The sequence below is a fragment of the Mauremys reevesii genome, linkage group 5 (genome assembly GCF_016161935.1).
Source record: "Mauremys reevesii isolate NIE-2019 linkage group 5, ASM1616193v1, whole genome shotgun sequence".
Lineage (NCBI taxonomy): Eukaryota > Metazoa > Chordata > Testudines > Geoemydidae > Mauremys > Mauremys reevesii.
The window spans coordinates 39,238,163-39,254,454 of NC_052627.1; the positions used below are offsets into that span (position 1 = coordinate 39,238,163).

The following is a 16,292-nucleotide window of genomic DNA, read 5'->3' on the forward strand; positions in this document are numbered from 1 at the left end:
TGTCAGCCTTTTTTATTATGATACCAGAGTTGTTCCTGAGGCTGTGAATGGTGTTGTGTTCTACACGGCTGAGGTTATGGGGCACGTGATGCTGCTTTTCCACAATTTCAGCCACATTCAAATGTAATTTACAATGAGTAGACAAAACAATAGTAAATGCCTAATACAGTTCCCAAGAACATGGACCTTATATCCAGATAGCCAATGGGAATTTAATTTAATTTGAAGCAGAGACGGGCTAATCAAACAAGGTTTAAGGAGTTAAGGAAGATTGTGGTTCTTATCATCAATCCAGTTAGTTCAAACTTGTTAGAATATAGGTCTGCTTTACTAATAATAATAACAGCAGCACCCTATAGACAAAATTTCTTTCTTAGTAAAACCCGACATCTCATTGTAAGTTATTCAGTAACTACTATATAGTATTCCATCATGCAAGTTTGTACCTCACTTTTTGATCCATGAAATAGTAAATACAATTATTTTATCTGTCTTTTTTCTATAAGTATTTCTATAATGCCTATCACTATGCCATCTAGTTACATGGGGTGTTTGAAACTGTGGGATCTGACTGGAATGGACCAGAACCTGCCCACTCTGTTCTTAATTGTTGCCTCTTATTTCAAAAAGTCCCTTTCTTCTGGTCTTCTGACTACAATAGGAATTTGACAAAATGAGGAATAAGTAGAAACTGAATAAGGATCTCAGGATCTATATTATATATATTTTATTTTATGGATTTTTTTTTGTTCCTATAAGTAGAAGTTATCTATCTGATAACCATCAGTGAAAGCTTTGCTGGAGTAAGGTCTGAATATAAATCATGTAAGGACTTCAAGATTTGGCTGCATAAGTAGAGGTTCACCATATTTGAGTTTGTTATCCTAGGTTTGTTTATGCATAAGCTGCCACTTCATTAAATGAAAATGTGTGCTAGTTTGCTATGCTAATACTAGTCAGATCTTTTGATAGTTAATAGTGGTGTTATTCTTACCTTCTCAACAATTTATCTAATATAGGCCAAGGCTTCTTAAGTGAAATTCACTTGTAATGTAATTTAATGAGTCACAAGCAGGTCCTATAGACCATTGCCCACATATATTCTGTCCCATTTCTGTGACTCTGGACTCCGGTGTCCATGATGTTTTTGTAACTTACCTTTCTTTTACAGCATCAGCGATCTCATGAAGACCCTGCAGCTCTAAAATTTAGCTTCTATCAGGTGATCACAGCTGGACCTCGAGCCCCATCAGAGCTTAGATCTCTACAGAAGAGATGTCTAGGACCTGGATGGTATGCCACCCATATAGAAAGATGGCTAACTTATTTCCCAACTTCTCAGGTGAATAAAGTGTAACATTGTGTCTTATTTCATATGAATTTGATATCTTAGATTATTCACTTTTTCTGAAGTCTTCATTACTGATTATTACTATTCATGAATATATATGAATGTGTGGTTTGGGGCACTGATTATCCAAAACCATGTTCTGATTGGTTGGCGGGGCCTTCTGGTGATGTCACAGCCATGCACTAACTCTTGGCACTGCACAACTGGGACTTCCATCAACAAAAAGCAACAGGAACAGCAACTGAGGAAGCTTCAGGACTGCTGCTCCTTGCACCCCTCTTGCACACTGAACTGCCTTTAACACTGAGTTGTTTTCTTGTTTTTTGTTTTAATCTTGTCACTTTCTGGCACCCTACTGGCTGTATTGGTGAACCTGTCAGAAAGCACAATAGGAAACCCAGTGCTTCAGAGTGCATCAGGCATCAGCCATTTGATACCCTATCAGGGCTTCCAACAAAAAGCATTGATGGGAAACCTAATGTATCATGATAAATTGCTGGGATGGTGCTTTGTAATGCTTCTGCCCTGTGCAGCATCAAAACCTTGGCCAGCATTGTGAAGTATCAATGCATTATCCACCCCTGATGGGATCAAAGGAGATTTAGTGCACTGAACACTGTGAAGACTTGAGGATATAGAGGCTTGAGTCTGAAACTGGGTATGATACACAGATAAATAAAGACATAAGGCCCATTAGTCATTAAGTGCTTCAGTGTCTTCATCTGCTCATGAGTTCAGTGGTCCTTCCATGAGCTAATCATTTCACTGCTCACTTCACTGGGAACTGCCAGTGTATCACTACCACTGTGCACACTGGTGCCTCTGTGATCTCTGCCATCACTGGGTTTTGGGATCTGTTGATGCCTATTTAAGGTCCTCTATCCATCACACCTCTTCCAGGTCTGTCAGTGCATTGTATCACTGCTAGTATATTGGGAGCCACCACTCCCCTCCCAGCTCATTGGTGCATGGCTCTGTTGAGTATTGAGTATTTTGGTGCATTTAGAAGCTACAGTTGGCACTCCTGTCCCTTTGAGTCTCTGTGTGTTACACATTGAGCCTCAAAGGGTTTGTGTTTCCCGGTGTGTGCAATTCATGAGATCAGGGGCGGCTCTAGCAGTTTCGCCGCCCCAAGCACGGCGGCACACCACGGGGGGCGCTCTGCTGGTCGCCGGTCCCACGGCTCCGGTGGACCTCCTGCAGACGTGCCTGCGGAGGGTCCACCGGAGCCGCGGGACCTGTGGATCCTCCGCAGGCACGCCTGCGGGAGGTCCACCGGAGCCGCCTGCCGCCCTCCCGGTGACCGTCAGAGCGCCCCCCCGCGGCATGCTGCCCCAAGCACGCGCTTGGCGTGCTGGGGCCTGGAGCCGCCCCTGCATGAGACCAAGGTGTGCTTATCTCAAAACAGATATCACTTAATGAACCTGAAAAGTGCATACTCCTGACAAACCTCTGAAGACACATACTTAACAAGATATCTATCTGCCTACACTGTCCAAGCACATACCTTAGAAGACATGCAGTCCCAAGTCCCGTACTCCTTTTGGTGCATAACATAGGGGTGGCATACATCACATTACTCATGTCTTGTTGATAGGCTTTGTTTCTGGCGTTGATGTTTCTGAATGCTGATGCTGTGAAGCACTACTTCCGAGCACACCCTCTAAGGGCATGTTTGGAGGAGAGAATTTATCCAGAGGCTGCAACTTCTCTTTTCCCATGGTGTGAACAAAGAAGCTCTGATGCATCTGGCTGGTGATATTGTCTACATGTTCTTTTAGGATCCAAATTTGCAGAGTCCATAGGATATACAGTTGTGTAATACCAGCATACTGATTTGATATTCTCTACACTCTGTTTAGATTTAATCTCTCCAAAGGTCTCGTGTATGTCGGTCGTGTATGCCTTCTAGGATAGGTCCTCAAGGGACATTGGATTTCATATCCCTCGGTGAAAACGAATAATTGTCCATCACCACTGACTGACTCATTGTTTCTGCGTAAACACAATGAACATAGTCAGTCATATCTAAATTTGCTATTGAGTACAGCATGATTAAAATGGTTATCTGATGCAGATCTATAATCAGCAAGTGAGCATAAAGTTTTAGCCTTAGATGCAAAGAAAGACTGGAATCTACCCAGCATATCCCAACTGGACCAAATATGTATATATGTAGCTTATATGGGGACATTATGTGAGTAGTATATTCCTTACATGTTGGACTCATATGAGGTCCAATATTCACCCACCTATGAACTAACGCGTAAGTTATCTTCTTTCATATCTTTATTGTTATTATTGTCTAATTTTGAGGTCAGTATGTTCTTTTATTTGTGAATAAAATTGTTTTTCTGATTGTTTTTCAGCACCCTGAGCACTTTTGTGTGGGGGGGCACCTTATAAATTAAAATTATTATTGTTATTATTTATTATTATAGTCAAAGATATTATAGGTAATGCAGGTATCAACGCAAATAGCTAAGATTCCCTGATAGTTTCCATTATAATAATATCTACCTCTTATATAGAGCTTTCCATCGGTAGAGCTCAAAGCACTTTACAAACCCTGTTTTCAGTTGTTTAGAGCTTTGCCAAAATTTAACCATTTGGGATGAAATTTTCCATGCCAGGCATCTGTGTCAGACTGAATTTTGAAGAAAATTTCAGCAAAAAGGATTCAGTCATTTATCAGAACAAGATAAGGGGGAAATGCATCTTTTACCTGTGTTAAAAAATTCTTACAAGTTTGTTGAGAAGCTCTAGTGCCTCCATGCTTTAGATCAAGGACTTGAAATTTGGCACAGGAGTTGCCTTGATGCCAGGGATGTAACTTTTGCCAGTCCTGTGAAAATCTACACAAATTTGGTCAAGTTTTGAGCCTCTGGAAATTTCCCATTCACTCATGCTCAGTAGAGACTGAACATTCCATCTCTATTGGGCATGCTTCATCTCAGGGCTGCGAGGGGCAGAGAAGGACTTTCTCAGCAATTGCTGCTCCTGACAGACTGGGGCTGCTGAAGTGCTAGGCTGAGAAACTGAGAGGAGGAAATCAGTCTATTCTGTTCTATCATTGACCCCACTGCTGGCATCTGGCCAGCAAAGAGGAAAATTAAGAGAGGCCTAAGGGTAGGGGCTAAGGCTAAACTGGGACAAGGAGCCAAAAGGGGAGAAACTAGGATGAGGAACTGAATGGGGGGACCAGGATGGGGCATGGAGGAATTGGAGTGGAAGACTGAGCCTGAAACTGGGGCAGACTGGAGGGGCAAGGCACAGAAGAGGTCAGGCATGCAGGAAATGGGCAGAAAAGGTTGCGAGTACACTTCCCTCAGAATCAGGTATAGAATATAGGACTCCTGGGGGCTTGTCTGTACAAACACTTAGCTTGCGGAAAGCTGGGTTTTAAATTTACCCCGCATTAGCCTGGCATGCACTGAGTGTCCATGTGGACCTTTCTGCCTCTCACTTAAAGTTTCCTAGTGCACTGTGATCTCCTGTTTCAAAGCAGGATAGATCAAAGTGCACTAGGGAATTTCTAGTACACGGCAGCAAGGTCCACATGGACATTTAGTGTGCGGCTGGCTAAGGCGAGGTAGATTTACAGCCCAGCTTGCAGTAAATTAAGTTTTTGTTTAGAGAAGCCCCAAGGTTTAGCATTCCTCAGCTGTCAGCAAATAGCTGTGAAACACACTCACAAAATGTGTGCCTCTTAGCCTTTTAGAGATGCCCATGTAGTGGATGTAGCACAACCTGCTACCATCAGTCTGTTAGCTCAAGTGGCAGAGGTCTGTGCTGTGGATCTAAAGGTTCTAACCTTACTGATGAAGCATGTGGGAGTCAATATGGTTCTGCATGGTGGAATTTCTGTTTTTCAGTTTGCTTTTTTAAAAATCTAGGAAATTATATACAAAACCACTATAATAAAAGAACCGTACGGTTGCAGGTCTAGCACTCAAAAGTTAGGAAATGCCAGAATTAAATTTGACCATGCAACTAACTCGGTACCCTGTGCATAGGAATTATGATACAATATTTAATTATATGAACACATGCTATTTTTTCCACAGAACTGCTGCCTCACTCACTCCCTTCATTCACTCGTCAGTCATCCTCCCCTAAGCCACTCCCTAGTCCCAGTTCATTCAGCCATCTCCACTAAATCTAAAAACAAGTTATGATCAGAAGTAGAGAGTAGCAGGAAGCTTGGAGAAACCTGCTTTGTGTGCAACAAGCTCTACTTCGCATGTGATGGCAAACTCTGATAGGGGGAAAAAAAGGGTCTTTGAAGAGTTGTGAGTGAACCAGCTCTACGGTCACAAAAAGCAGCTTTTCCACAGGGAAAATCACTGGTTGTCGAGCAGCCAATCTGGACCTGAAGATTAGCCATCTCCTATCCACTGTGTACCACAGCTGCTTCAGCTCCCACTGTTCAGTCATGGGATCTTGGGCACAAGAAGAAACTAGTGTGTGGCAAAGGATGAGAGAGCTGAGTGCTTTCTTCAGCAGTGACCATAACTGTCAATGAATTGACTGATACTCGGAAAAAAGAGCACACATGTGGCTCAGAATATCTTCCTCTCATTTTATATATGTGTGTGGGGGGGGGTCATCTTATTTTTTCCAGATATATTAGCTTGTATTTTGCCAGGATGAAGCTCATTTAATTTCCTGCCGACATTTGTAATCTCACTGGTCCTTCAGCATTATTTCTCTCCTCAGTGGTGCTCACAACAGCTTCCAATATAATTTCATTTCAGAATTAATTAGTGTGCCATTTACCCTTCTCCCAGATCATTAATGACAATGATAAATAAGACCAGACCTGTTACCATTCCCTGGGGCACCTCTTTTCCTCTTAATGAATGAGCTTGACATTGGTGAAAGTTTTAGTTTGAAGCTTGAAATATGATGAATTTTAAATACAGTATTATTTTATTTTTGCAGTTGCTAATTATTGATGGACAGCAGCTGAGAACTGACCCAGCTACCGTGATGGATGAAGTGCAGAAGTTTTTGGGAGTTTCTCCTCATTATAATTACTCTGAAGCCCTAACGTGAGTTAATTCATAATTAATGTAATGGAATATTAGCAATGGGGTGATTTAAAAAGGAAATAATCGTGCAACTGTAGTTTTGTATAAAGAGTAATGCACATTGGAAAAAATAACCCCAACTATACATACAACATGATGGGGGCTAATTTAGCTACAACGAGTCAGGAAAAAGATCTTGGAGTTATCGTGGATAGTTCTCTGAAGATGTCCACGCAGTGTGCAGAGGCGGTCAAAAAAGCAAACAGGATGTTAGGAATAATTAAAAAGGGGATAGAGAATAAGACTGAGAATATATTATTGCCCTTATATAAATCCATGGTACGCCCACATCTCGAATACTGTGTACAGATGTGGTCTCCTCACCTCAAAAAAGATATTCTAGCACTAGAAAAGGTTCAGAAAAGAGCAACTAAAATGATTAGGGGTTTAGAGAGGGTCCCATATGAGGAAAGATTAAAGAGGCTAGGACTCTTCAGTTTGGAAAAGAGGAGACTAAGGGGGGACATGATAGAGGTATATAAAATCATGAGTGATGTTGAGAAAGTGGATAAGGAAAAGTTATTTACTTATTCCCATAATACAAGAACGAGGGGTCACCAAATGAAATTAATAGGCAGCAGGTTTAAAACAAATAAAAGGAAGTTCTTCTTCACGCAGCGCACAGTCAACTTGTGGAACTCCTTACCTGAGGAGGTTGTGAAGGCTAGGACTATAACAATGTTTAAAAGGGGACTGGATAAATTCATGGTGGCTAAGTCCATAAATGGCTATTAACCAGGATGGGTAAGAATGGTGTCCCTAGCCTCTGTTCGTCAGAGGATGGAGATGGATGGCAGGAGAGAGATCACTTGATCATTGCCTGTTAGGTTCACTCCCTCAGGGGCACCTGGCATTGGCCACTGTCGGTAGACAGATACTGGGCTAGATGGACCTTTGGTCTGACCCGGTACGGCCTTTCTTATGTTCTTATGAGTCTGAAAAGAATGGGTTGCAATATTCCCTGTAAATTATAATTTGCTGTTATTCATTGAATTTTTGTACATCTAAATGTATAATGTGTATGTGTGAATGTGTGCTCAGCACTCCTCAGACAAACCTCGGCACCTTGCAAGATTAGGTTGATGAGACATTTGTTGGCTGTAACAAAATGGTGTTGGTTCTATAAGCAAAATCAATACAAATTAATAGCCACTAATACTTCTCTGACTAATTTTGCATGCAAGCCCTATTACTAATGCTAGTGTGGGCAACAATATGTATTTTTCAATATCTTTACCCTCTTTAATTTCCATGGAAAAATCTGGACTTGCTTATGTGCTGATTAGACATGAAAAGTACACTTTTCTTCTTGCACGCTTTCAAACTGCTGTCCAAGTAATCGTTAACAACATGTGGAAAGAATGCAACTCAGAAGGGTTATATTTTCTGTTAATTATGCATCAAGCCAGGCATTAAACATGGTGTTTAAATATTACAGAGATGGACACCTGACAGATAAAACAAGTATTGGTTTGTGAAAATTGTGTTTGGATTTTGGATGGATAAAAGAGAGAGATGCCTTTGCATCTCTTTCCTCAACAGTAAAAGATTCACCATGCGTAAACAGAATGGACAGAAGGCTGGTTTTCCTTTACATTCAGTTGCAGGAGACTCACCAATATTAGTGTCAGGAATGTAAAATCTACTCTCTGTATAATAAACACTCATGTACACAAATCCTTTGGAATCAGACATTTAGATTCACTTGCCCTTAAAATAAGATTGATAACCTTAGGCTGCTCTTTTGAATGTGAGCCCATTGTCTGTTTTTATAAGACGCTCTTAAAAAATAATTCTTTTCTTTTCTAGACATTTCTCTATTTAATGCTTTCAGACAGTTGTGCTCTGTTCCTTTTTGTGGCGTATGTAGCAAAACAGATTTTATCTTTCATGAGATAAAGTCAAGTGTATTATAAAGACATAATGGACCCAATTCATCCTTGGAAGTAACTCTATTGAAAGCTCTGTTTCTTTGTACACCAAAGGCCTTGACCTGGATGCTGTGAATTATTATTCTGCATCTAATTCTGCAGCAGGCTTTTCCTTCTTGTCTACCCTTGAACACAGATAATGTTCATTTAGCATAACTGAGATTCAGGCAACTTTTTCCATTACTTTGACCCCAATTCATCCTGATATAGCTCCATTTAAATCAGTTTAGTTATACCAGTAATGAATTCGGCCCTCTATGTCATTTGGTTATTGATATATATATATAGTAGAAAATTCCCATCTCTACTTGTACCTACAAAACTGCAATAGTGTAATATGAAATAAAAATATAGGTTATTTACCCAATGAACTCAAAACATTTTACACCCTTTAATCTTCACAAAGCCCTTTGAGGTTGGTAAATATTATGCTGCCTAGTTTACAGAAGGTTAGATGGAAGCACTGAGAAGTGAATGGTAGACTAGTAATTGTAGACTCTGTAGTGATGGACACTGTATAAAAATCTGTATAAAAACAAACACTTGCCTAATGGCACACAGTCAGTGACAAAGCCAGAAGAAGAACCCAGGAGTGCTGGTTGCCAGTCTCCTGCTCCACCCATTAGATCATGCTAGAAGGTATCCGCAGTTTGAGGTTGATGAATTTATCCTTAAAACAAGTTGGCTGGCAATATTGGTATTTCTATCAAGCAATTAAATGTCTTGGGATATCAGTCTTTTTATTAACTGTGGGCTTTGTTTGATGCTATCCCTTTTATACTATGGTTTGTCATGAATTTATACTATCACTCTGCTGTCACTTGAGAGGATGTTCCTGTGGATGAATTGTCTTTTAATTAACTCTGTATGAACATACTGCACCATTGATACTTCAACAAATGCTGTCCCACAGATTAAATTACAAATGTCTCTGTTCTTTAGGGTAGACCCAACTTACGATTTCCCCACCCTGGGCAGCTCCACATCCTATGATAGTGGATTGTGGGTTCCTTCCATCCACATGCACTGAACTGACCATCTCCAGGAACAGTCAAGATGGTGCACAGCCATTTTATGCAGCAGTTGAAGGCAACTGTACCCTTTACAAATACATAAACTGAGCTGAAGATTTGCCTTCAAATGAGAGGGTTTTTTGGTGGAAGACTGTAGTTTTAACTGTGCAGATGTTTAACTGTGCAGATATACTCTGGTTTCTACATGGTCAGATGGAAATTTAACAAAAAAGATTTCATAAAATGAATAATACTTCAATAATCCACATATCTTGGATAATTTAAAGGCACTTTGCTTCGTGATGTACATGGGATCCACTATAATTGCTCACTTCTGGAAATATGACTCCCATGAATCTTTGTCAATACTTATTGCATATAGTTTCTCATGCAATCAAAACAGGTGTTACCTGTGTCCATGCTACTGCCAAGGCTGTGCCCTTGATCAGTCATGTACAACTCCCATTGACATCAAAGAAATGGATTGAAGGCATGATATGGCCTTTGAAATGTGCTCTAAAATATATGATACAGCTCCATTGACATTATTTATTAATATTGTTCGATTTGATCTATAAAAGACACAAAGCACCTATCCAGATCTCTAGCCCAAACATAGTTCATGTCTGTACACAAACATGTATATTTTGTTCTGGCTTGGTGAATATCCCGGCTGGCTGCATAGAGAAGTCATGTCAAAATAAGCATGTGCATATAATGTTGATGCAAGGAGCTCTTAAGATGCGCTTATCTATGCTGTGAATCACTCATTATGCTGGCAGAGAGGAGTCTAAGAAACCAGTTCTTCTCCCAGTGGGAGTTTTGACACTGACATTGTTGGAAGCGGTCCGCAGTGCCGGACTGGTTGTTTCAACGGAGCCTGCCATCCCTCCTTTTGGGGATTCTGTGTGCGGGGGCTATGTGACCTTGTGGCGGAGGAGGACGGATACAGATTCCTCTGCTGCATGACTCTGCGGTCCAGGACAAGGACCGCTGCATAAGATCTGTAACCGCCCTCCCCCGCTACAAAGTCACGTCCCTCCCCACCCACACAGAACCTGGAAACCACCTCTCATACCGACCAGGGTGCCTACTGACTGCACTGTGTGTGTGACCTGCTGCTGATCCTGCCCCCATGTCTGTACCCTGGTAAAGGTCACTGTCCTATGCAATTACCAACCCCCTTCCCCACCCGCCCCCCCCCTTCAAACACAGTCTTCTGTAAAAAAAACATGACGGAAACAGTAATTAACAGCAAAGTATTTTTAATAATTAACTAGACAGTTAGGGGATGAAACTGGGATTGGGGCTTGGGTGAGTCAGGAAGGGAAGGACTTCTCAAAATTTAGGGAATGGGAGCTTTTGAGTACTTGAGCACTCTGCTGGGGTGCAGTGACAGTTTTCACGGCCCCTGGCACCCCTCCTTCTGGTTATTTTGGGTGAGGGGGGTATGGGACTTTGTGGCGGGGGAGGGCGGTTGCAGATACAGTGCAGGGTGCTCTGTCCTCCTGCCTGCGGTCCTGCAGAACATCCACAAGGCGCCGGAGCGTGTCAAATTTTCCCTGGGCATTTCCTGTGTGGCTGGTCAGAACATCCAAGCTCGGACTGCTGTCCAGAGCGTCAACAGAGTGGTGCAGTGTGGGATAGCTCCCGGACTACTAAGGTCGATTTCCGTCCACACCTAGCCTAATTCGACATGGCCATGTCAAATTTAGCGCTACTCCCCTCGTCGGGGAGGAGTACAGAAGTCGAACTAAAGAGCCCTCTATGTCGAATTAAATAGCTTCGTGGTGTGGACGGGTGCACGGTTAATTCGTATTAACGCTGCTAAATTCGAATTAAAGTCCTAGTGTGGACCAGGCCTAACAGACGTTTTGGAGCATGAGCTTTCGTGGGTGAATACCCACTTTGTCGGATGCATGTCACATCCGACAATACCCACTTCGTCGGATGATGTCACATGCATCTGACGAAGTGGGTATTCACCCATGAAAGCTCATGCTCCAAAACGTCTGTTAGTCTATAAGGTGCCACAAGACTCTTTGCTGCTTTTACAGATCCAGACTAACACGGCTACCCCTCTGATACTTGTTTTCTTCAGGTTAAACAATGGCCATTTATCCTCTCTAGTGATTGGTTGTTTACTCCATTTTTCTCACACAACTGCATCACTACCAGCCTCATTCTTTCTGTCTTCCATGTTCCTCAACAGCCTTTTCTCCAACCTCACTCCTTTCTTCTTCCTGTCTCCCCTTCCCCTACTCCATGCATAGTCTCACCCATCCTTTCCTTTTTCTGCTGCCTTACTCCTATTAACTTACCCCATCCTGTCCTCCCCTTAGCCCCATATATAGTCACTTTGGGCCTGACTCTGCCACCCTTACTCACAGTGAGGAGTACCTTATTCTGTAAGTAGTCACATAGATTTCCATGGAACTAATGGACAAATCAGGTACTATTCAAGATGAGTAATGGTTGCAGAAGTTGACCCTTAGCTTGTATGTTGTATCCCTTTTTCTCACCCTGTGTCTGTCTTGTCTATTTAGATTATGAGCTCTTTAGGACAAGGATTGTGCCTTCTTATGTGTTTTGTAGAGCCCCCAATGAAATGGAGTACCAATACTGTACAGCATCTTTGGGTGCTTCTGCAATTTAAACATTAACTATAAATAAAATTAAATAGGGGCTATATGTGCCTAGATTCAATGTGTTCAGTTATGTGTGCCCTAGAAATCTATAGGGATAGCTAGGTAGCCTGTTATTCTTTATTCTTTCCTCCAAAGAAAAGCATAATTTGCATTAATGCTAAGGGGTGTCCTGCCTGAATAACAAGGAGAAAGTGGACCTGAAATATTAAGTTGCTGAAGTGATAAAAAAAAATCTTAGACTGAACATATTTGATCTGTTTGCTGAATTTAAAATGTACAAAATATTCATTTCAGGTTCGATTCACATAAAGGTTTCTGGTGTCAACTCCTGGAAGAAGGAAAAACCAAGTGTCTTGGAAAGAGCAAAGGCAGAAAATACCCTCCTATGGATTCAGAGGTAAACCATTGTTCTTCTGAGGCAATACAGCATTTGAATGGCTTTTAGGAGTGCCTCACTCACGCCCCGGGGACACTCCATTGACAAAATTATAACAAGAACAAGAGGATAAAATTAACAACCTATAGTTTATTTGTACTAACTCTCCCTACAGCTGAGGCCTTTCTGATACCATGTACCACATGATCATTTTTCAACCTTTTGTATAAAGGGTGAGTATAATGGCCAAGATGTCTCCAAATTAACTTACCCTGAAATTGTTTTTTAAACATTTTCTTCATATTGAAAAACCTAGTAGCTCTCAAAAAGCTGCAACACAGTTAAAATCCCAGCCCCTCAGCTGAGCGACCCACACTAGCAACAAGCTCAAAACACATGGTTTGTTGCAGTTGTGATCAGATGTGTAAATGTGGGGCTTCCTCTGTTCTTCCAGTCTGTTTCATTCTTGACTTGTCAGGCTATTAATAGTTACACATGTTCTCGTGGCAGTTCATTTTTAAGATCAATTAATTTTGGTATCTATCAGTTTGGAAAATGTTCCTTCAGAAATGTTCAGATAAAGTTACTTTCACAGGCCTGATAGCTGAGGTCTACACTCCCGCTTCTGCACAGAGGAGGGGAAGAAATCTCAGCAAGCATTTGGAGCCTCTGTTTTTACTCTGGCCTTCTCATACTGAACTCCCACTTAACTTAGTCTGAATGAAACCTGAGTGAAGAGCTCAAGACTTGGTCAGTAGTAAGTACTATTGTACTTACTTATTGTACTGTAGGCCTGATTTTATTCTGATGCTGGTGTAAATCAGGAGTAACTCTTGTGAGAGGAGAATCAGCCTCTGTAGGGTGTATTACTTATTTGTATTATGTTTGTCTATCCTAAACGTCTCTGAAAAAGACAAAAACTGAAATACTATGGGGTTATATTCTGCCCTCAGTTACACTGATGTAAACTCAGAGTAGTTTATTGACTCCAGAGTTACTCTGGATCTATACAGATGTATCTGAGATCAGACCATGATCAGTTTCTTTGGTTTTGATGAATAGTTTGGAAATTAACTGTATATCTACTAAAATAATCCCCTGCAGCTCAGCTGCTAAATGGCGTATAGATGCTGTGTGCAATAATACATAGTATATAGGAGAAAGTATACAGCACAGAAGAAAACATGGCATAGTTTAGATACAGGTAAAACAAACCGCAAAACTCAAAATCCAAATAAAAAAATGTCTGTTTTTTTTATCCATCAGTGTAGGGCTTTTCTGTCAAGCTACTACAGAGATCACAATGTGGAACTGTCAAAACTCCTGCACAAATTGGGACAACCCCTGCCATCATGGCTGAGACAGGAACTACAGAAAGTGAGATAGCATTGAGAGGAAGCTTCTTGAAATCTCTCTTCCACACTTCAGTCATCTTACCTAAAGCCTTCAATAGCTACCAGAAGGCAGGTGTAAAATATACCTCTTCAAAAGAGAATAAAAGAATGAAGTTCTTTCCATATGCTGGCATGTGGATGGTGAAAATGTTTGTGTCTCTTAGAACGCTGGAGGCCTGCAGGTTTTCTCTTCAGCATTTCTGGGCCTGTGGAATTGTTGTAAACTACTGTGCGCACATGTGGAAGTCAATAGTAACTGGTATAAGCTTTAAAAGCAAAGCTACACAACTGTCCAATTTCATAGTAAATATTTACACTTTTATATTCGAACTTAGGAGTGTTGTGTCTCATGTAAGTTTTGTAGCCCATTGTTTGCCTGCTCATGGTTTTTCATACTTTTTGATTATTATGTGTCTTATACAAAACAAAAAACAAAACCCTGTATAACACACAATGGCCAGATCTACTCCTGCCTTTGGAATCTGCTTACCAAATTTTGAACTTAAAATAAATGAACACAGTTGAGGAATACAAACACATGTTGCTTAGGTGTAAACAATAGGAGAGAATATGTATTGTGAGCCAAATCCTGAAGCCACAGGCTAAAACACTGTAGCAAGAAATGATGTAAGAAATATGGCCCTGCGCTGTGAGGAGGAAACCATAGTGTGCTGTGGATCCCTTTCAAGTTCAGAATCTATGCTTTTAAATACTGCACCTCCATACACAGTCTGCTGAAACAGCAACACAAAGGAATATAGACTATTCTGAACAGAGACGACTATATGTTTAAGAAGAAATCTAATTAGATATATGAAGCACAAAGTTAAAAAATAAATTGACATTGTAATAATCTGAGTGTTAAACTTATATGACTGTGAACCAAACCATAGCAATGCAATGAACAAATGACTTGAGTGGATCTTTCATACCTAGCTCCTGTGAGTTTCAAGTTATGGGGCCTAGATTCTGATCTCACACTGCTGTAAATGAGGAGTAACTCCAGTGAAATCAGTAGACTTATATCAGCGAAAAACTGGTGTGAGAACAGAAACAGACCTATATTAAGATTGCCTTAATTTACAATATATCTTGTCCTGGTTTTTGGTGTGTTGAATTTTATGTATTTATTTGATGTGTGTTTCCCAAAACTCCTCTTATACTGACTGAAAAGCGGTGGCATCTCTCAATGCCTTCCAATTTAATACATGCAAGTTGCAAAAACATACTTCTTTCCCCAGGGAGATATATTTTTTAAAAGTTTTGTAATTAAATAAATGAGTAAGTTAAATAAAAATTAATACAGTGTGCAGTCATGATATAGAATTAGGTTTCAGTACTGCAAACACTTAAGTTATATGTTTAAGTTTACACAGTGTGAGTACTCTCAGTTAAACAGCACGCCTACTTAAACATGTGAGACCAGGGCATAATTGTTAATGCTTCAAAAAATTAGGAAAGAGATCATTAAAAATATGAGCCAAATTTAGCTCTCATGTCACTCCACTGAAATATGGCTCAATGTGTTTTAAAAATGCCCGACAGCTAATGAATAAATACCCAAAGTCAAAAAATGGGCATGATAGGTTACCCCTGCTCCCTATATATACTATTGTTCCAAATTTGATGCTTGGTTCTGTAACTACATTCCCAATATTTGCTTTAAAATGGGCAGTTAAAAAGTACATCAAATGATGGAAAGCTTTTCTATGTTTGTCATAAACCATACAATTTAATTTTTATGGTAATGGGATGGAAACCAGTTTATTGTTCACTAAATAGAAAACAGATGTTGAGATCCTAACTTGTAACTTTTTTTACTCATGGACTTTGTCTTTGTAATACATAATTTTGATAGGCCTGTAAAGAAAAATATCTAGGCAAATTTCCTGTGTATAAAGATATACATTACTCAGCACATTATTGCATAAAGGAGTATGCATGATTAAAAAAAAGGATCTAGTAGAGTTGACATTCTATAAGTTGAACATCATAATTATTTATAGAATGAAAAAATCTTCTCACTTTGTCATGTGCTTTAGGTCCAAAATTTGACTTTTCTTAAAATTCTTTTAATTTAGTAAAAGATACCCTCTGGACTCTGAATAACTACAAAAGAAAAAATCCTTTGCATGTGTAAACAGTTGATGTGACCTGCAAATGTCTGTATGGATTTGTAACAACTAAGATGTTAATGTTAATCATGGGGGAAAACACCTACAGTAGCCCCACTGACTTCAATAGGGTCCTTTCATCCTTAGTGTACAACTGATGTACCATCACCAAAACATTTTAAAAAACAAAAAAAAAACAAAAAAAAAAAGAACCCACTATTTTGTAGGAACTGCACAAAGCTTGTGTTTTGTGCTCTGGTGCTACAGTTACTCTGCTCTCTTTAAAGCAGCAATTACATAAGAATTTTGGAGCCCGATCATGCTCCCAAGATTGCTATGTATGGAGGGGCACCTCTTTGCACAGATGTCAGC

The 16,292-nt window shown here is 40.3% G+C and overlaps 1 protein-coding gene across 3 annotated transcripts in view; it reads left to right on the forward strand.

The window, feature by feature from the left end:
- LOC120406133 (bifunctional heparan sulfate N-deacetylase/N-sulfotransferase 3) overlaps positions 1 to 15,749 on the forward strand; it is a 107,373-nt gene extending 91,624 nt beyond the window's left edge. For 2 of the 3 annotated variants that reach the window (XM_039540474.1, XM_039540475.1), the window contains 4 exons: positions 1,172 to 1,342; positions 6,296 to 6,405; positions 12,331 to 12,433; positions 13,679 to 15,749. In XM_039540474.1, coding sequence (XP_039396408.1) covers positions 1,172 to 1,342; positions 6,296 to 6,405; positions 12,331 to 12,433; positions 13,679 to 13,798 — 504 coding nt within the window. In that variant the 3' untranslated portion in view covers positions 13,799 to 15,749. Of the gene's footprint in view, positions 1 to 1,171; positions 1,343 to 6,295; positions 6,406 to 12,330; positions 12,434 to 13,007; positions 13,163 to 13,678 lie in introns of all 3 variants that reach the window. The other variant, XR_005599106.1, reaches the window with a different exon arrangement.
- The last annotated feature ends 543 nt before the right edge of the window (positions 15,750 to 16,292 follow it).